General features: G+C 35.2%; 1 protein-coding gene across 5 annotated transcripts in view; it reads left to right on the plus strand.

Moving 5' to 3' along the window:
* LOC106175785 (arf-GAP with Rho-GAP domain, ANK repeat and PH domain-containing protein 1) overlaps nucleotides 1-21,571 on the plus strand; it is a 34,228-nt gene that overhangs the window by 4,014 nt on the left and 8,643 nt on the right. For 2 of the 5 annotated variants that reach the window (XM_087008463.1, XM_087008465.1), the window contains exons 2-30: nucleotides 1,456-3,624; nucleotides 3,925-4,032; nucleotides 9,668-9,801; nucleotides 10,195-10,238; nucleotides 10,416-10,494; nucleotides 10,867-10,929; nucleotides 12,260-12,335; nucleotides 12,832-12,884; nucleotides 13,326-13,466; nucleotides 13,728-13,834; nucleotides 14,065-14,149; nucleotides 14,478-14,592; nucleotides 14,895-14,980; nucleotides 15,433-15,521; nucleotides 15,637-15,730; nucleotides 15,995-16,063; nucleotides 16,534-16,582; nucleotides 16,892-16,932; nucleotides 17,235-17,294; nucleotides 17,554-17,623; nucleotides 17,902-17,963; nucleotides 18,206-18,273; nucleotides 18,611-18,719; nucleotides 19,044-19,127; nucleotides 19,470-19,526; nucleotides 20,019-20,067; nucleotides 20,354-20,423; nucleotides 20,787-20,859; nucleotides 21,092-21,182. In XM_087008463.1, the coding sequence (XP_086864589.1) occupies nucleotides 1,470-3,624; nucleotides 3,925-4,032; nucleotides 9,668-9,801; nucleotides 10,195-10,238; nucleotides 10,416-10,494; nucleotides 10,867-10,929; nucleotides 12,260-12,335; nucleotides 12,832-12,884; nucleotides 13,326-13,466; nucleotides 13,728-13,834; nucleotides 14,065-14,149; nucleotides 14,478-14,592; nucleotides 14,895-14,980; nucleotides 15,433-15,521; nucleotides 15,637-15,730; nucleotides 15,995-16,063; nucleotides 16,534-16,582; nucleotides 16,892-16,932; nucleotides 17,235-17,294; nucleotides 17,554-17,623; nucleotides 17,902-17,963; nucleotides 18,206-18,273; nucleotides 18,611-18,719; nucleotides 19,044-19,127; nucleotides 19,470-19,526; nucleotides 20,019-20,067; nucleotides 20,354-20,423; nucleotides 20,787-20,859; nucleotides 21,092-21,182 (4,381 nt within the window). In that variant the 5' untranslated portion in view covers nucleotides 1,456-1,469. Of the gene's footprint in view, nucleotides 1-1,455; nucleotides 3,625-3,924; nucleotides 4,033-5,846; nucleotides 5,941-7,619; nucleotides 7,714-9,667; nucleotides 9,802-10,194; nucleotides 10,239-10,415; nucleotides 10,495-10,866; nucleotides 10,930-12,259; nucleotides 12,336-12,831; nucleotides 12,885-13,325; nucleotides 13,467-13,727; nucleotides 13,835-14,064; nucleotides 14,150-14,477; nucleotides 14,593-14,894; nucleotides 14,981-15,432; nucleotides 15,522-15,636; nucleotides 15,731-15,994; nucleotides 16,064-16,533; nucleotides 16,583-16,891; nucleotides 16,933-17,234; nucleotides 17,295-17,553; nucleotides 17,624-17,901; nucleotides 17,964-18,205; nucleotides 18,274-18,610; nucleotides 18,720-19,043; nucleotides 19,128-19,469; nucleotides 19,527-20,018; nucleotides 20,068-20,353; nucleotides 20,424-20,786; nucleotides 20,860-21,091; nucleotides 21,183-21,571 lie in introns of those variants that run through there. The other 3 variants (XM_087008464.1, XM_087008467.1, XM_087008466.1) reach the window with 3 other exon arrangements.

Genomic DNA, 21,571 nt, shown 5'->3' on the forward strand with positions numbered 1-21,571 from the left:
ACCCATGTAAGGCACCTGACTAGTGAGGAAGTTATAATCTTATATAACACTAGCCAACTTTTGGACCCTGACTATTTAAAGATTTGATTGCCAAAAATAATTATTATTCCCTGGCAGACAGAGTGGTCTGATTGCGCTGCATGTGAATGCGCCCATTTTAAGCCAGCTCAATGATTTGCTAGGTTATTCAGGTAAATATTAGCAAAAGTGGGAAATGATACTTGAAGTAAGCATGTGACTTATGTTAGTAATGGTAATGTGTCATTTAATTACAAATTAATACACACACTTTTATGACTGATGCCAATAGCCAGTGTGAAACATTAGATATTTGATGTGAGATCAAAGTAGCATATTACTACACTGTTTACCCCTTAATCAAATACTGTTTTTGAGACAGAGAAAATAAGCCGAAAGGGAGCTGACATTATTCTGGTAACCATGACATAAATGACAGCATCTATCTTTATTGTAAGGAGATCAATACTCAAGTGTGACATTTTTTATCCTGTTTGTTTCAGAGCTAGTTTACATATAATATTGCTACAGTAGGTCAGTCCCTTTACTTGTTAGTCGTGTCTTTTAACCTCACTTCTTGATTTTTGACTAACATTTTTTCTCACTTCAGCGTGTATTTTATTGTAAGTCATAACACAGGGCCAAAGTTCTGGACCCTATTTTTGTATAACATATGCTTTTGGCAGTTCATCTGTATATTAATGCTATGATGTGATTGTACCATACACATGTACACATACAAATAATTTGTCCAGAAGCTTTATGATAACAAGACACAGTTTATCAGCACATAATTTTATTCAGGTTTGTCACCTACTTTGGATCTAGATTTACTCTGAAGACAGGTTTGTTGCTACCACTAAGCTGTTTCTAGAGTGTGGACTTCATTAAACACACAACTTGTATGATTTCCTTTGGCTAAAGAAACTACATGATATTCTTTTAATTTATCTTTGACTTGGTCAATTTTGCTAAAGTGGACCTAAATAGAAAGGCACGGCCAGTGTAAGTAAATAAGTTACAGGTTCCTTTAAAAATGTCAAGGCAGTGGGTAGACATAGCTTTTTTATAACCAGAAGTTAATTTCCTTACAATAAATTTTATCTGTGGCTGTTTTGAAACTGTGCTGCTATTCAGGAAATTAGAAAACAGAAGCAGCTGCTTTACTGTTGATCTATATAATCTCTCACTAAAAGGCAACTGTTATATTTGTGTTCTTTTTAGTGTACCCAATTCTGTTGGTCTTGTGTACAGAACTGTAATAATATAATAATTTATTAATTTATTAAGTTTTTTTTTCCAGGTAATCCCATTAAATGGCATCAGTTTAATGCTGGCTAATGGCTCTCAACCTGGAATATTAATCTATTAGCTTTCTATTTCCTGGTAATCCTATGTGGTGCAGAATAGTGACATCTATTTTTTATCTATTTCCAGGTAATCCTTTCATAATGGCATCAGTAGAAGCCTGGCTGAAGACTCTCAATCTGGAAAATTACGTCTCCACACTAAAAGCAGCTGGCTTCACGGAAATATCCTTGTGTCACAACCTTGATGACATCACGCTGCAGAACATAGGAATACAGCTTCCAGGGCACAGGAAGAGGATTCTGAGCCACTTACCTCGGGAGTATGTTAATCTGTCCCAGGTGTCAGGTGACGTGGAAGGACACGAGACGGAGGCTGTGTATTCTAATGTGCCTGAGACTGAGGCGCCACCTATCCTGCCGCCAAAGAAAAGAAGTTTTGTCGAGGATCCTTTGACTGCACCCAAGGTGGTTTCGAGACCTGTACCCCAGCCGCGACACAGGGCCTCGTCTAGAAAAAGCAGTGGCAGCTCTAAGAAAAGTTTTCTCTCAGATGAGGTGCAGTCTCCAAAAGAGACAGTGCCGGAGGATGATGAGGCTTTAACCAAGTCAGAAGATGCTGTAGGATCAGTTTATGCAAACACACAAAATGTTAAGACACAGATGCCCTCTGGTGGCTTGACAGAATCTCCACTTGAGGGCACCACTGTCAATTTTGGGACATCAGCACTTGGGGAGCGTAAATTGAGCGAGCCACCAAAGCCCAAGCCTAGGCCGCGACCACGACCCTATAAATCTTTTGATAGCAGTGCAAGCACTCCTGCTGGACAGGAGACCAAGAAACAGAACAATATGGCCGACATTCTACCAATACACAATAAGACAGATGTTGTGCCTGCTGCCAATATGGCAGACACCACTTGTGTACAAAATAATGGCAATGACAGACATTCTGACAGCACAACAACACCACGAGTGTCAGACGAGATCTATCAGAACACAGAGATTGGCCCAGACATCAGTGCCCTTAGTGATTTTCTCGAAACTGAAAACCGCAAAAGCAATTCAAGTTTTGGGTCTAGTAGTGCAATCCGAGGCTCAGTAGGTATCGAAAGCTTACGCGCCAGACTGGAAGACCTAGATGCTCTAATTCCTTCCGATGACGAAAGCTCCCCTACCAAACTGGGTGCTCTTACAGGCCCTGAGCTGTTAGACCAGGTGCCCCCCTCCCCTCGCCTGGTCAGGGCTGCGTCGAATAAATCCAAACCAATGACCAAGCCTCCTGATGCTGACATCACAGACATGTTTGATCCATTCAGACGTGTCTCTTCAGAAAAGAAGGAATTGAGTCCCCTTGCTATCAAGTCTAATTGTCTTGATGTTCCCATCAGTTCATCCACACAAATAAATCCCCCTAAAAGCCAAGACAAGTCAGCCACACAGACATCAAACTATGAAGCAATATGGCCAAGCAATAGGTTGTCTGGGATGGTTTTAAGTAAGAACAAAAGTTCTGCTGGGGACTTGATGTCCATGGACTCGCCATTGGATCCACATAAAGATATCCTCTCTGGAAGTAACCAGCTCCCACAGGCTTTGAATCTGGAGACTCCCCCAGGGTCAAGAGACTCCACCCTCTCCTTCACATGTCCGCCACCGAGTTTTTCTCCTCCACCTCTTCCAACTATGGTGGCTCCCCCTATCCCACCACGAGCTGGGCCACCAGATTTTCCAGCTCCATCTTTACCCCCCACAGACAAACCACCCGCCTTTCAGGCTCCACTGCTACCAGCTTTTGAAACATCAAATCAAACCTTTGAAGCAAACTTTGCTGACTTTGATGCATTCAACAATAAACCGAAACCTGTGCCTCGGAGTCGTCCACATAAAGATTTAGACGTATTCAATACTGATCTAGAGGCCAACTTTGAGACTACTGCCTCAAGTCAACCTTTACCATCAAATGCGGATGCCGATGCCTGGAAAAGAGGCTCACTTCAAAGTCGGCCATTAACGGAAGACGTGGGGATCTACCATGATGAGAATTTCTTTGACGACAGTCAAAATCAGAATCCCAGCGTGAGAGAAAGTGTGAACAATGGGAATGTGTACTGTGATGTAGCTCCACCTACAACAAGTCAAGCAACAGGTGGAAGAGAAAGCTTAAGTGTAGAAAATGTTTACACAGATTTACCAACCAATGACAGCCCAGCACCTGCTCCTGTTGCTAGGCAACCCATCAGACCTGCTCCGCTGCCGCCAGGGCCAAGGCCCAGTGCTGTCAATAAACCTTTTATGGGTAGGTATTTAGGATCTAAATTTATTTTCAGCATTGAAGGGATGAAACTTTTACAATATGGATTTGTTAAAAGGCATCATTTGTCATAATATTTAATTTATTTATTTCGAGAATAGTTGAAAGTCATTTACAAAACTATGTAACTATTAAATGTTTTACACTTCATTCATATTTCACAGAATTAATCAAATCTGTAGTTCTGTATCACAAGTTTCTCTACAAATAATGAATTTTCAACACTTCTAGACTTCTACATCAGTCTGTATGTGTCCATTACTTTCTATCACATGTTTTTTCCAGGTACCAGGGTCTTGCCTCCATTGCCCTCTATGCCCAGACCTCCAGCTCCTCATGCCATGCCAGATGACAGTGCCATCTATCAGTTGCAGGGAGAAGTGGACTCTCACGGTAAGACAAAGTTCATGTAGCTGGCTAATTACTCTATGGGACCAATCTCAGACCCTATCGTACTAATTGTGGGTCAATCTATCTCTGAGGGGAATCTTACTAAATTGCAATCAACCTGAGCGGCTTAGATGTCTGACAAACCTACTGAAGCTGCTAGTGGGTATTTCTTTTTGTTAAGCAGGTTTAGTAGGCATGTCAGACATCTAAGCCCCTTAAGCTGAAAGCAATTTAGCGAGAAACCCCTCGGAGATGGATTGATCCTGTCAGATTGATCTAGGTATGGGAACCCAGTCTATGTCTGATGCATAGAAGCTGTGATAGTTAAAGCATGTTCTGATGGATGTGTTGTGGTAGTGCAATGCAACTATTAGCTTTTCTGAATTAACACATGGTTCCCAGATCTGCTACCTTCCCTACTTATTGGGTAGAACTCTCCAACTTAAAATGCAAAAATTGATTTGATTGAATTATTGATGAAAACAGGCTGTTACTATAAAACAGCTGATGATATTCTTGAAACTAATCATTGAAAGACCTCAACTGAAATTTGATAAATTGCTTCCTTGTCAATTTATTTTGTTTATATTGTGTAGGCAAAGTATTTGATTATAGCAAACTGATAACGCATATCTAATATACACAAAAAAAACATGTTACTTTCTTAAGTATCCAAAAAAAGGTCATCGAAAAAAAAGGAACAGCATTTTTTTTTTTTTTTTTTTTTTTTTTTTTTTTTTTTTTTTTTTTTTTGTGAGTGTGTCAGGGTGGAGGGCATAGGGCATGCGGGGGGGGGGGGGGAATCTTCCTCTCTGAAAATTTTTTTTTTTTTTTTTTTTTTTGACAGGGTGTGAGCATTTTTTGTCTTTTGAAAAATGATAATAAAACTATCATAATGTTAGCATTCAATACCCTGCTCAAGGACCCCAGTAGATAAACACAAGCTGTGGTCAGTACAGTAAGGAAGGCATGAGGTACCAGATTGTATTAAGAATTAATTGTGATCTACAGTGAAGTTTTTTTCTTTAAAATGTATCGTTAGGCAGATGTCACATTATAAGACATTTACGCATATCTAAAAGCGTTTTGGTTTCTCTTTACAAAATGGCGTCTCATATATTTTTTCATAAATTGTAAAATCACTATGACTCAGGATTTCATCCTCACAGTTCAATAAACATTCTCTTTGTGCAAAATAAACAACAGTTTAAACAGAATCATGTCTGCAGACATACTTCTGGTGTGTATAATTCTATTGAGATAACTCAGCCAGGTACAGGTAAAAAAAGGTGCGAACTTCCCTTATCATCAGGAAGTTATAGGACGGTACACATCAATATGAGTAATAAATGTTTGTATAAAAAGGAAGTTAGAATAGAGAGGAGTGAAGCGAAAGGCAAATATACCTTGTGAAGCCATGACAAACCAACATGCAGTCTGTGAATTGATTTCATTTTGTAATAGTTCTGCAGTCAGCTGAAAATGTGGAAATGACATCCACTTTTTTTGTCTGACTCAGATGACACTTTGAATTCACGTTTAACATGTCTTGACTGGATTGCTGCTTATCATACGTGCATTGATTACAATATGTTGCTGAGTGGTTAACATGAAATAGAAGTCACATATTTAGACAGTGAGAGTTTGAATATGAACAGCAACTTCACCAGATGGACATTTTCAGTTTGGTGTATCTTTTATATATGTGATACCACATATTGCTGCCCTGTTACTTAAGGTCAGAGACTTCATCATGTTTTAATTCTTTTAACCTGCACACATATGATTGTATGTTATAATCACTGTGGATTTACAAGTTTTCATCCAGTGACATGTTGGATTTCAAGAATTTCTGCTATAAGTTCAGGAAGCATACTCATATTTCAAAGAAGAGAGGATTTTTCAGCCCAGGTTGGTGCATCTTACAAGTAGTTATTATGATGAAGTGCACTGGTTCAAAGGGCAGCTTTGTGCACAAAACAATTTTGATGAAATATGCATTAAAAAATTCATGGAAAATAACTTGCCTAAAAAGAAGACTTAAAGGGCACTCAATATTTCTTACTTCAAGCAAAAATAATTTATGTATAATAAAATGTAGTAATTAAGATTTAATTTATATCTGTCAAAAATATCCCATAATGATCGCCATGGACTGTAGACGCTTGAGATTTCAGAATCAAAATCTCCAAAATTCAATAACCAAACCATCTAGCGGACTTTGTATACTGGGCAAATGTTCCACATGGTTGGTGCATTTCCACTGATTCTTTGATTTCTCAGTCTTACATGGCTGTCTGATCATCACAATGTGAGGTGCCTTACCTGTATACAACCTTATAAGAGCTTCATGAAGTTCAGTCATTGTTAATCCAGCTTAAATTCAATGCTTCCTCACATTTTATATCATATCTTCAACATGTATGGTATATTATACCTCTGTTCCACATATTAACAACCTTCTCCAACTCAGTATGTGTGAACCCAGTGTTAACACAACTCCCTCTATATACTGTTGTCATCTTCCTTTTGACATTTACAATGGAGATAATGTATGACCACCAGTCAGATGGTTGGTCAGTTTATATGTGGCCACACTGGTGCATTCTATGATTATCTGTCAGTAGCTCATATTTCTTTGAGTGTTGTTATTGTAGCAGGCATACCAGTATTGTGATCTGGGGTCCTGTATTGTATTCAGAGATAGACTGTGGAGGGAGGTTATGCTCTGTTTAGGATTAGTTTCTGAGAATATTTAGCACTGTTTAAAGAGAAGAATGGGTGTGAACACAGGCACGGTAACACTGGATGAAGATTTGGATTTTGGGATATGATTTAACACTGGCCAGCTACATCTATTTGATGGTTATGATCCACAAATCAAAACCTGGATATGTCTAAAAAGTTGCAAGTTGCCCCAGACAAGGAGAGGTATAAATGAATCAGTTGATTATTCAGACAATTGTTTCAGTGATATATCATACCATGATGTTATTTACTGACTATTTTGAGGACAGCAGTTGATAATCTCTGTGAAAGCTGTCTCTTTGCCAGGACAGAAATACTGGAATACACACCCCATTGTGTTCCATTAACTGACAGTTGTTATATTGAAGGTGGATGATGCACCATTGCCAAGTGACAGTTACAGTAACACACACACACCTGTGATGCTGATGTAGTTCTTCAACTTTGTCTTCTCTCTGGTGGAACTTTTACATCATCGTGCGCTGTGTCAACTCGTATACTGATGTTGTGTTTTGAGTATGATATTTTCAGTTATTAATGGACAGTTACAGTAAAACACGGATACCTTGGGGCATCAGTTTGAGAAATAACAATAAGATGCTTTCACTTTACTGACATCCCATCTTTGTGTAACATTTTGAAGTTGTACCATCTCTAAGCAAGGAGGCAGTAACAGTAACATATACAACTATAGTTATATGAGAACAGAGTCATATATTAGAGGACTGTGATACTGCTGTCAAAGATGTCTTATTTCTAGACAAAGAGACAGCAATGTGTTAAATGTGAGAAGAGTGATACATTAACAACCATTATTGTGACTATAACTAATATTGCTGTTACTTGGACAGTGGACAATGTATCATTTTCTTGTAAAGAGATTAAGTCGAAGGTTTAGTCAGTGCAGTCTGGATGAGGGAGGCGCGGACTGCAATGGTTTGTATTTAGAGTTGTGTGTGTGTGTGCGTGTGCGTGTGTGTGTGTGTGTGTGTGAAGGAAGGGAAGAAAGTAATGGTTTGTATCTAGGGATAAGTGTGTGTGTAAGCATGTCATTGTATAAGCCTACCCAATGCATGTGAACATGCAATATTCATTTTTTATATTCAGTCTTGATACATGGTAATGACTCAATCCTTTCAATTGGGGAAATTGTAAAATTTTAATAATTCTGTATTTTCTTAAGTCTTAAATTCTTAAGATTAGAATATTTCCATAGAGTGGTAGCAACAAAATGAAAAAAAAAAACAGACAACCTTGTAGGTGTATTCTGTACAGTAAGTGCACCAAAATGTTACATAGAAATCTATATTTAATTATTCAAAAATTAAGTATCTAATGGTAAATTTTCCTCACCGAAAAGTCATTTTCCTAATTGCTATCTGTCACAGCTGGTCAGAATTTTACATATTTTTAAGCGCTGCATAATCCGTGTTATTATGTTATTTACGTCCTATAAACACCCAGTATTTTAATTCAGTTCAAACCACTTAGTTTCTTTAATAGATTCAATGGCAAAATAATTATAAGACATTGAACAATTTCTTCATCCTATAGTAAGTAGCTTTAGCTTATTTGCTAGTCTGAATCTGGTATATGCAAAAGCAAGCAGTGGATTCTATCTATCTATCTATCTATCTATCTATACAGTATCTATATATTTGATCTTCAATTTCATATATTACTGAAGGGCTCTTTAAAAATGTCTCATTTCCAGCAAACAGTAACAATAAAACATTGCAGTATTCAATTTGTAACTTAAAAACAATGGCAGCATTAAACCTGGCTAATGTTGGAAAATACCAAATTATTTCAAATCTGCACCTACAGGCTGACATTTTGAAAACCCGTTTTTGGCCAGATGTTGACCTAGGCTCGAATCTTGTCTTATCTTATCTTGTCACAGATACAGGCTTTTGTTTTAATACAGGGTGATTTATTGTGTGATATCTGTTTTGAATATGTCCGCTGCATCACATGGTTTGAATACCGTACTCACGGCCTTCAGTTACTGTACTAGAGCACCGAGCACCGTCCACTGATGTTTACTTTGAAGTGAAATATGAGGATCTAATGTTTTATATCAGTGAACAAGGTGTGTGTATGTGTCAGTGTATAATGTGTCATCCATCACTGGAATATTACTAGTATGTGTTAGAGTATGTGTGTTATAGTACAGTGACCTGCCATAGGGTTACTAGTAGGTGACCACTGACCAAAGGTTAACATTAACATAGATTGAGAGATTTAATTTACTTAATAGATAGCTTATTCATTTGTATGGTGATAGTTAATACTTATTGACACTTTTTTATTTATTTATTATTTTTAAATTATTTATTTATTTATCTATTTATTTATTTATTTATTTATTTATTTATTTATTTTTAATCTATTTATATTTATTCATTTATTTATTTGTTCATTGGGGGTGAGAGGGAAGAGCTGAAGTTAAAACTTTATGTATTTTATCTTTAGTTCAGCACACTGGAGGACAGGAGAATAGATCTAGCCTACAGTGTGGTTCTATTTCTTCTATTAGAAGGATCAAACAATGTTTCCAAAAGTTTATTCTTAAATTGCCTGTAATAAATGAATAGTAAGCAAATAATAGTTGCGACTTCTGATGTCATGTTGGGCAAGTGGAAAGCTGAGTCGGGCCAGTGAGTTTCATGCCTCACTGGCCCGAAGGGCCAGAAGAAAAAAAGTTAGTGTCAAGCCCTGTCTAATTACTTTAAAGTGTATTATAATTACAGCCACAATTTGTCTTTTGTTGCTGAGTTATGCAGATATAATGCCATGTTCTTGGTTCTCAGCAGAGGTGAAAACACTGGTGTTTGTATGCTTTGAATTTATTAATGAAAGATTTTTTTAAAAATCTGTTATTTTCCAGCAGAGGTGAACGAGAGCGAGGACAGCCTGAGCGATGGCGGGGAGATCTACAGCGCTGTGGAGGAGAGTACAATGCCCAAACCCTTCGATCCTGCTGAAATGAGCAGTAGGATCCCCATCACTCCAACATCACCTGTAAGTTACAATTATATCAATTCATTGTATTAGTGACATTACTGTCAAAATAAATGGCATGGCATAGAATTCCAGTTAGTGCAACTAAATCGTTCAATAACTGTTACAACGACTAAAAAATTACACTTTGATTCAGCTGATTCACTAAAGGTGTTTTTACTTGAGAGGCAGTCCGACAGCAGATTCTTTTTAAATTCAATATCAGCTGCAAGAGTTTAACAGTAGAAGTTGTCCAATTGCTTAATGATGTGTTTTAACCTAATAAGTCTCCCTCTTTGAATTCTACTGAAGAGTCTTTCTGAAGATTCAAGATAATTTCTGCAAGTTGTTATGTTTTTGTAGTTTATGCTTTCATCCACAAATTTAATCGCAGGATATTTTGTTTCTGTTCAGGTAAGGAGAACAGAAAGGCAAGGCATGCTGTATAAACAAGGAGGGTAAGTATATAAATGGAAATTCATCTGTGTAGTCTGTTTATTATATTATAAATCTTTAACTACTTTTTCTACACTGTACCACACAAAAGGGAGCAAGTTTTGATACCTACCATGATTCTGTATCTTTCACAGCATTTTCTGCCTGGTTTTGTGATTAAGATTTTCTGTTTATTTCAGTAAACAAGGGAACAAAGGCTGGAGAAAACGCTGGGTTGTTTTCAATGGAAAAGACATCAGATATTATGAAGATCAAAAGGTAGTTTGTAGTCAAACTTTTTAGTCCATCTAATTTGCAAAATATAGTATGGTGAAATTTAATGTTTTTTATACAGCAAAATAAAAAGGAGTGATAGTGCAATGCTATGGCAGACAGAAGGTTGAATTTATTTTGTGATAATTTCTTTCGAGCATATATTGCTGGTTTAAATTATATTGTATTATTTTCTGTGATAAATTATAATTGCAAATTTCATTAAATTAATATTTTGTCAAAATATAAACAAGTTACATATTAAGGTATTAAAAAAAAGAATTATGTCGCTTTCTTGAAATTGGTCAATGCTATCATGATGATAATTTTAAAAGGAGTTGTGTCCTTTAAAACTATTTGTTTTATCAAATTCTCCAGAGTAAAGTCTCCAAAAGAATAATCCCTATGGCGGTGATGAAGAATGTGGAGAACGATGTCAGGGTAGGTACAGTTACAACAACATTATTGTCTAAAGAGGTACATTAGTCTCTTTTCTAAAAACATCATACCCTTCATCTTGCAATTTAATGTAAAACATGGGAGTGAAGAATAGATCTCTCAGATATCAGATAGACATCATATTTTGAAAATAAAAATATTTGGTATGAACGGACAGTCATTGTCAGTCTTGAATAAGTCTCTGTTATAAAGTAATGGAGAATGACAGCAGAGTCACATACCTGTGCTATGTTTTATATGATCTGATGTTTGTATATAGTTATTGGTCTGTTGAGGAAGTATTGAACCAAGTTTTATTGCTACAACTGGACTGAAATTGGGACAAAAATATCTCTGGTTTAAGTTTGACCTGATTTGAATGATATTTGATGTTTATCTCCTGAACTCCAATACTTCCATTTGAGATAAATTTCATATAGTATAATAATAATATATTATAGACTGTTAGATAAGGTGAGTTTTACAACTAATTGTTATTGATATATTGTATCCCAACTTGATAATCAATCATATTTCTGAAGCTTAAGACATGAGGGGTGGAAGAGGTAAGTCTTAGATGTATAGGTGTTGTAACAATGGCTTTATGAATTAAAATTCTTATTTCTTTTTATTTTCATTCATTGGTAGTATAAAAATTACTTTTAAAGGTATCTCCTGATATGTGCAATTTAAGTGATCACCTACATTACACTGGATAACCATAAAGTCTGTAAACTTCATGGCAGTCTGTGCTCACTGGCGTCTTGGTGGTTAACTTTATGTTTATTATATTCCTTGAGTATATAAAAAAAAACTGACCTTAAGCCTTTGGTTTACTTCATGACAAGCTAGACAGTTTGTCTTTATCGACACTAGTGTCACTTCTTGGTACAATGAAGGATAGAGGTGACGGCTCTCACAGGATGTATTGTAAAGCTGGGATGTGATTAAGTGCCGTAATTGCTTTCTCATGACATTGTGTACTGCAATACCTGATGATTGTTGAGCTGTTGCTCTTGGTTTTGTCTTTTCTTAAATTGATAGATGTTCAAGTTTGTTCATTTGTAGTTGGTGTGCCAGATACCAAGTTAAATCACCATTTGATTAAATTGAAGTGCAAATATACCAAAGTGTTGAAGTAATTTGTAAAAAAAATGTTTTTGCTATTAGTACATTTATAGTATTTAGGTCAGTTTTAAAGACATTTGCATTATAAACTATTTATGTTTTCAGGCAAATATTTTGGGAATTGCTGCCTAGAAGGTGTTTCTTGCGATTTTTGGAAGTAAGAAGTGTTTAAAAGAACTCATTTCATTTCTCATTATACTTCCAGCCAGGAGAGTCAAAGCAGTATCGTTTCAAGCTCTTTACTCTTGACCGTGTCTTCATCTTTGCTGCTGAGGATTTAGGTAAGTTAAAAAAATAACCAAAATATAATCACTATTTTAAAAAAGTAAAATGATATCTGTAGCATTTTATCTTCATTATGACTTGTTGCACCATTAGCTGGTGTTTCAAGTATTTTGGCAGCGAAGATGTTTTCTGTGGAAGCAGCTGCTGAGAAAGTTTTGCCTCAAAGGATGACTAAAGGTGTTTTACTTGAGAGGCAGTCCTTATTACCTGTCAAACAGAAAAATAATGTGTGTGTGTATAACAAAATGACAAATATGTGGTGATTACAACAAGAAGAAAAAGATGCAATTCATAAAAATGACTTTTCTATACACACTGGGAGTTTAAATCCTGTTTGAAGAGTTAACACAAAAAGTGTTTTTTGTCACCTGGCATTGTTGTTGTCCACATGAACATTTTTTTTTTTTGTTTTTTGTTTTTTTTTTTTTTTTTGCATATAAGAAAAAAATACTGTATCTACATAGAACTGAGACCATTATTTTTTTATTCTAGATGACTTGACCTATTGGAGCAGTACATTATTACAGGCCATTATAAAATACAAGGTGAGGTATCATAGTGTAGGTACAGTGATCTTATCTTGGTATTGAGGTCGCAACAGAGTTATTTTGTTTGTTTTGTTTTTGCATGAACTTTTAAGTTTTAGACTGAGTTCCAATACCTAGATCTATCTAACAGCATCGACTCATCTTTGAGGGGTTTATGGCTTTCATCTTAAGCAACTTAGATGTCTGGCACGCCTAATGAAACTTCTAAAGGATAATTAATTACCCCCTAACAGCTTCAGTAAGTGTGACAGACATCTAAGCCACTTAAGTTGATTGCATTTTAGCGAGAATCTCCTTGGAGTTAGATCTATCCACAGTTAGTATGATAGGGTCTGGGAATGGTCCCTTATTTAGTTCTGGGATTATTAGATTGCATTCTGTATTAATTGTGTAATATATATAATTATTGTGGTTGTAATTAGATGTCATATATTGTAGGATGTGGAGTGTAACATGTTGATACCAGGTGGAGACATGGCTGGACCTGACAAGGAAGGATTCCTGAAGATGGACGGAACCAAGGGCAAATGTTACATTGCCATCAAAGGAGACAAGCTCTGCTATTATAACAATTATGATGTGAGTAAAGCACATTGAAATTTAAAATGATGATGGATAGGATAATACATACTTTACCTTGGTGTTATAAACCTCTTGCAAATTGCAGTTTGGATATGGACAAGATTTTTTTCTCTGAAATATCTTAGAAATGTTAGTTAAAAAAATACTTGAAAACAAAAGAAACTTAACCAGCTAAACAAATCACCACCACAACAGATGTCATGTTAATTATTCAAAACAGATATTATTTAAGATTATTCCATTTTTGTACCTTTTCAGGATTTTAAAGTGGCATCTCCGATTCATGAAATAGAAATGCAGCTTGCTTCTGTCAAAGATGCTGGCAAAAACAAAATACAGCTCATTACAAACTATCATTCTTTTCTGTGAGTATATTTCTTGCTACATTCTGTTATCATTATTATTAATGTATTGGACTGTATTGCATTAAATAAAATTTTACAAGAATAAAATGGCTGTCTGATTACACATTTTTTCAATGTAACTGTATTTTTCAGTTTGGTGAAAAAATGGAACTTAATGCTAAGAATAAATGTGCCATCACACCAATGTAATGGTGACTGTATGAATAAAATTAATCCGTGTCCACTTCCAGGTTTACCTGTGACAGCGTTCAGGACTTCCAACAATGGCGGGAGGCTATGGAGGAAGCCATCGCTGAAGGCCTGTCGGACGATACGGTAACTTTGTCTTAATACTTATGTTGTCACTTACTTTATTATACTGGCATTGTAATATAATGATATTATCAGTGTCATTGTCAGTGTCAAGATATTACAGTTGTGGTGTTAATCTGTTGCTGTTTTGCTGTTACTGTCATACCATTATAACTATGCTGCATTTGAATAATATTGTCCATTGTTTGAATACCCTTCAAGATATTATTTATATTTTCTAACATTTTGATGTGTCATTTTGCAGCAGTCTTTGCTTTTGAGACATCTCATAATACTGATGTGTATTCAGGAATTCCAACTCCTATAGTACTGTATCTGATTTCTGACCTAGGTTTTAAAGCAAGTCTATGAGAACAGAAGTAACAAGCAGTGTGCAGACTGTAGTGCCCCCGAGCCACACTGGGCGTCCATTAATCTGGGGATAACACTGTGCAAGAGCTGCTCAGGTAGGTGTCTCTTTGGATTAAATACAACAACACAGTTCATGTTAGTTTCAGATTCAGATTGTTTTTCTTGGCACTTTCCAACTTCACCAAGCAGCCTCAGACACAGTTGTAAGGTCACCGAGCCATTTCTTCCCCCTTTCATTACAACCCAAAACCATGTGTGTACTGCATTACCAAAGAGGATAGTTTGCTTCTGTTAAACTCCATTGTCTTCTCAGATGTACAAGATAAAAAGTAATTGTAACATGTGTTTGACATTGAGGGATGGAAGTTTTCAGTTTATGTTCTGAATCCACTTCCAGGAGTACACAGACACCTGGGCACTTCCGTCTCCAAGGTGCGGTCACTACGGATGGATCACAAGGTGTGGTCCACCTCACTGGTCAAGGTGAGTGTTATTACCTAGAATATGGTGTGACAGCTGTCCCGTGGTGAGAGATCTGTGATGGTAGAAATATGTCTGTTTAAAACCAAAATCGCTCTTATGATTAAAATCTGAAAAATCTGGCCATCCAAAACTGAAATCCAGGGTCCAGAAGACGGTTGGATAGTTGTGCATGGAGCTTATAATCATGTGTACAGGGGTAGGTGTGTGGAACTATTTCAAAATGTACATAGACATGCACAACCTTTAGACAAGTACATGAATACTAACAAGATCAGCCAGATAACTGTTTGGTCTTTGAGGTATATCCACTTATTTTTATACCCCAAATATGGCACACCAGTGAGTGAAAGAACCACAGTCACTGGTAGTAGATTTGGTGAACTTTACCTCTTGGCTGTAGGTGCAAATGTGATTTTTTCCCTCTGAAATCTGTAGTTTGATTGTGATTACAGATGTTCCAGGCAATAGGAAATGATAATTCCAATGATTTCTGGGAGTGGAAGTTACCACTGGAGGATAAACTGGAACCAGATGTAGATACGTAAGTGTAGAAAAAAAATAATGTTCACTTTCATTTATTTTTTCATTAAATATCGATGTTTTGAAGGATTTGAGTTTCTCTGAGGTGTAACTAAAAACGCCATGTTTGGTTTCAGGCAAACAAGACAGACATTCATCATGAGCAAATATCAGAGTAAAATGTACTGCAAGGACCATGCACTGCAGGGGAAACAAGAATCCTTGAATGAGGTAGCTTAACAGACAATTAGTGAACTTTTATCAGTATTACTTTGGATATTTTAACTTTGGGTCATGGTCAAAATGACAAATAAGACTTCTGTTTTATTGTACTGTTATGGAATAGTTTTGTTTCATATTGGAGCTAGTTGGGGCAGACTTCTGCTTGGCATTAAGAACCCTGTGCCAAGTAAAAAGCATACGTTTCCTGTATTGTTTTACCATACAGTTATAGAAGTTTGATGATATAGAAATGATAATACTGATATCTTCCAGTCCCTGTGTCGGTCAGTTCAGAGAGATGATATCATGGAGACAGTTTCCCTGCTCTTCCACGGGGCTGAGGTAAGTTAGAATCAACAAGGGTTGATTTTACAGCTATGTTTTAGTCTCATGCTTTTTTATAGCACCATAAGTTATTTAAAAATCATTGCTCACAACATATCACATCCTTAGATATAAACCATTTTTTAAATATATTTTACAAACCTGACTCCCATACCAGCTTAAAACCAGACTTCATTGAAAGCTAAATCCACGGAATAAAGTAGTTCTGTATTATATACACGCACATCCACTCATTTCACTTCAAGAGAGGGAAATATAAACAGTATTATCATTTTGAAATTATAGATTTTACTAAAAAGTAATATTGCCTGTAGTATTTGATTTAGGATATAGGAATTAGAAGTAAATTTCCCTATTTGTTATTCTTTCCTAGGCTTTCTTTCTGTGTATAATGGAAATAATTTTCAATTAAAATAAACGTTATTTGATTAATGAATTGTACATTTTCCCTTTTTATATTTGTATAGACAACCCATGAGTCAAGCTGTATATATTTTGGGACTCCTAGCCTTACACGTAAGTGAGGACTATAGCTTTGATGTAACTACAAACTTGAAAGACTTGAAAATCTAATGAGTGAGTTAATATTACTGCAGTCCATCTGTAAGCAGCCATCTTCATCTGTGCTTTTTGAATTTGCAGTTGATATAAAATTAGAATTTCTGTCTAAAAATTCACAAGACACAGTTACAAGTAGAGTAGAATTTGTGGTGGAATGATTATCAAGTTGACAAAATGATGTTTTCATAAAAAGAAAAGAAAGTGAGAAAAAGATTGTAATTTGATTAAATAATTAACAGCTGAACATTATTGTCTGTATTACAGCTGTGCAACTGGCCAAGCTGGCAAAGCAGACAGTGCAGTTGGTGAGTATCACATACAGAGCACACTACATATGCTGTGGTTTGTATTCTCTTTGTGTTAGGAGGACATTAACTCAGATTTCAAATTGGTTTTAAAAAAAAAAGATTTCAAATTGGTTCAGCAAATGAATGATATGTCCCACAGGCAAGAATATATCAACTTCTACCTTTTCCCATAAACTGATCAGAAGATATCAAGTACATTTTTTCTCCTTAAATGCCAGATGTTCTTGAGGTCTTTTTTGTGATAAGATGATTGAACGAACCATTAGAAAATTTTTGAAAGATGTTTTGTATTTTTGCAGGAGTTTTTATATCAGAATGGTGCAGATGGTATGAATGGCAGTGGCAGTGGGAGTTTCTCAGTAAGTAGAATATTTGTTTTGCTGTAAGTATATGGAATACTTTTTCAAGTTGAGCATGTAGCTAAAAACTAAAGATTTTTTCAAAAATTTTTCATCTCAAAAATTAAGTTCTGCGTAAGCTATTGATTTGAAATTGAAGTGAAATCTTTACAACATGTAACTTGATTATGCAATGATTGTGTATTTTTACCTTAAACATGATATTTATATTAGATATTACATTTCATTCAAACTATGAACTTTTGTTTTCTCTTCGTAGGGTGCTAGTGTATCTCGAAGAAACATTTCTTTTAAAGGTTATTTATATAAAACTGGGAGCAATCAGAAAGGTAGGAGGCCATGTTTTATTTCACATCTTATACTGTATGTAGTTTTTACGTATATATGTAGAGTGTGCTGTGTATTTTAGGGAGCAGAAATGACTGTAAAAAGAAAATTAGATATTGTGGTATAAAAAGTGCACTGTTTAGTTGAGAAGGATGTTTGCTGTCAGTGAACTTATTAACTCATGAGTTTTTTGTAATTGGACGTAAACTGTTCTATCTGAAGGTATTATTTGAAAATTTATTTAAAATTTTAAAACTGATTTTAAACAAAATATTTCCAGAATTCCTCAAGAGGTGGTGTGTGCTGGAGAACGGAACTCTCAGCTACTTTGCCGACCAGAAGGTGAGACTGGGGAAAAGAAAAAAAGTTATTGGATGTACTTTAAAGAATAAAAATGAATTAATGATGTAAACATTTTTGGATCAGTCACATTAGGTGGTTTTTATTTATTTATTTATTTATTTATTTATTTATTTATTTATTTATTTATTTATTATTGCACCAGTTTTTATCAAGAATAGTGGAAATGGAATACCATTTATCCAATTGTGTATGTGTTTATACTACTTTTTACTTAATTTCAGGCCATTGTAGCCAAAGATACCATAGAAGTTAAGGACATCATGTCTGTTAACAGAACCACTAATGAAAAGTGAGTAAATCTGGAAATAGAAATAATGCAGATTATCTGACATTTTATAAGATCTTTTCCCTTGCAAGATTTTTTTATTTTAGTTCTGTAAAATTTCTTTGGAAAGATGTCAAATAATGAATTCACATTAAGTATGTTTTTAGATATGTCGAATAATACATAGAATACACCATGATTAAAATTTTTAGAAAAAAAAAATCCACTTCCTATGCCAGTGTGTGTAGAATTTAGAATTCTATATCAGGGATTATACCTTTTAGTCATCATTGGTTTTCACTATGGTAACTCCCCGCTTCTCTCATCACAGAAGTCATCATAAAAGTCATCTTATCTCCAGATATGAGCATTCCTTTGAGGTGTGTACCACCAAGTCTGGTGGCAGAGTTTATCTGTTTGCCACGGACTCTGAAGAAGAAATATCAGAGTGGATTACTAACATAGCAAAAGTAAGAACTGTCACAAACAAATGTTGCTTTTATATTTATATTTATATTTCTGCTATTTCTGCTATTATTTAGGAATGGAAAATTAAATCAAATACTGGAGAGGATGTTAGTGTATAATTTGACATACATACCAAGAAAAGTACTCTCTTTCACAGAAAAGCGGAAAACTGAATAAATCTTATATCTTAGTATAATTTATGTAAAACTGAGTAAAACGTATATCACTACAGTCACATAACATCTCTAGGTATGTATGAGGTATGAAACATATGACATAGTCAGCAGTTGTTGATATCAGTGTTGTTTTTTCTTCCACCATGACAGAGTTGCGTGCCATATACTGCCATAGACGAAGTTCAGCCTTTCTACGCTGCTGGTTGGATGTTTATCAGAGAGGGTGCCACAGGAGTAAGTCACGTGATATTGTTCTTAAGCTCCTGATTTTTTAATAAAGTCAAGATTAAAAAAAAAAAATTACACTGATTTATTTTTGCATCAAAATTATTTGGGGTGTTTCATCTGATACTGTTCTTAAAAATAAATAAATAAAAATAAAGCGTCATTCTCTTCCATCTCTAGAAGTAGCAATCATTTCAGGTTTGCTGTATTGTATACGATGCATTGGATAGATGATACCTAGTTGTGAACCAGTGTTATACTTTATTTTCTATGTATTACCTTGATTTGCCCAGTTGTTATGAATAACATTATTATTAAAAAACAGTATTAAGAGATATTCCTATATTTCAGGACTGGAGGAAGACGTGGATCCAGCTTAAGGAGAGACAGCTGGCCTTATTTGTAGAGGTAAGTAGGAGTACATAAGTTCATTATTTATGTAGTTGGATCATAGTCACTGTTTTCCAATAGCCTCAAAAAAGGTGGGGAAAAAGAACTCCCACAAGTCAACATTTCAATGGCTAACAGGGGGCTGAAAGAGTTGTTAACTAGCACCACCATCAGGATGGACGGTCTGCAAATCAAAGTAATGACTTATGATCAGTTTTCATCTATAATCGTCTTTTCAAAGCTATTGAAAAAAATTAAGTGTGTCTATGAAAAGAAGTACAGTTGTATTTTAATGCCCCATTCACTCTTGGATTTCAGAAAATTCTAATTGTGTGCCTGTCTGAAAATATTCAACTTCATGATAAGCATTATTTGTAATATTTGCAGATTTGTTTTTCATGTTCAAGTTGAATAATTGCTGTTTCATCAATGAAATGATTAAAAATTATGATAGGAACGTCTGTAACTCAGTATCCATGTGCTGTATCCATAGTTGTAATATTCTTTCAGCATGAGATGGAGTCCAGTTATGTAGACTTGAGGAAAGCTGTGGGATTAAGTAAGTTGTAGAGAATATATAATAGAAATTGAATTAGTTCTAGACTTTGTCTACCATTAGTTATGACAGATTTTATTTCTTTTTAGCAAAAGTTTATTTCCTTTGAAATGCAGTTATAACATTGTAATATTCTTGTCATCTTAAGGTATTAATTGGGTCTCCAAGTCCAGTGGAGAAGTAATGTTGCTATAAACATGGCATGTGTAATCTTTTGTTTTATAATAAAACATTTTACTGTTAAGAACAGTGGATCACAGCATGTAAAGAGTGTTATTTGATGTTTCAGAGGAGCAGGAGGGAACTTGCAATGAATCATATGAAAATGGAATGATGTTCGTAGTTGACTGGCCAGGGAGGTAGATAGCTTTTGTGTATTGGTCTAGATATTATACAAAATAATATTATACAAGAAATAAATCGTTAATCAATGTGGTGTTGCATTTGATTTTGCAATTGCTCAAAATGAGGACTGTAGATGAAGTGTGACATATTTCCTGTCACCATGGAGATAGAGTTCACCATGGAAATGGAGTTAAAATAAAAACCTAGCAACTGCATGGGTGCTACTGTATTTCTTCATCATGGCTGTTTCTTATGACTAAAATGTTTGTATCCTAGAAAATAAATTGGCTTGCAAATTTGCAGTCATGAGCTGTTCATTAATCCTATTTCATCTGTATCTTGAGCACTAATGTCCATGTTCTCCTATCTCTCTTCAGAGCCCTCTATTTCCAAGCAGACATGAAGAAGGATACAGAAAGCTGGTGGAAGATTATACACTCTGCAGCCACTGTGAGTCTTAGAACACTGGAAATAGTCCCTTGATTTTAAGATTGATATTAAATTAATATAATTTATAGTATTGCCTGCTTCTTATAATTATGCATGAACTTTGTCTTAACAGTTTTGAAAGAAAATCTTAGTATATGTATTCTTTACCAAAGAGGAACAGGTTTATTGGACTGTGGACTTTTGTTTATATATATATATATATATATAAATTCATTGAATATCCATGTTCCAGGAGAGTGGCCCCAAACTGGATGAGCAACAGTTGACCCAAGAGGACATCCCAGTGATTGTGGACAAGTGTATCAAATTCATCTCAGCTCATGGTATTAGGCACTCAGCTACCTTGCTTAATGTTTTAAAATATTAATTTTAGCTAAAGGAAAAGAAAAATATTTGATTGATTCAATATTTTTCTAATTTAGGACATATTTGGTACAAAAATCAGTAGTTTGGCCGTGAGAAAAATGTCATTTTTATATCAGTCCATGGCAGCACACTTCATCTCATGCTGTGTCATAAGTATTTTTTAACAGAAGTGAACTTTACCTTGGTTAAAAACATTTTGATTGTTTGATTATGTTGCTCCATTGTACGACACTTCAGGTGTTTAACTATTGTGTTTGGCAAAGAGAACTATCCTGTATCTATTTTCTGTATCCATATCCTGTATCCATATTATGTATCCATATCCTGTATCCATATCCTTTATCTA

Source organism: Lingula anatina, chromosome 3 (genome assembly GCF_051362555.1).
Source record: "Lingula anatina isolate TDL-2025a chromosome 3, LinAna3.0, whole genome shotgun sequence".
Taxonomy (NCBI): domain Eukaryota; kingdom Metazoa; phylum Brachiopoda; class Lingulata; order Lingulida; family Lingulidae; genus Lingula; species Lingula anatina.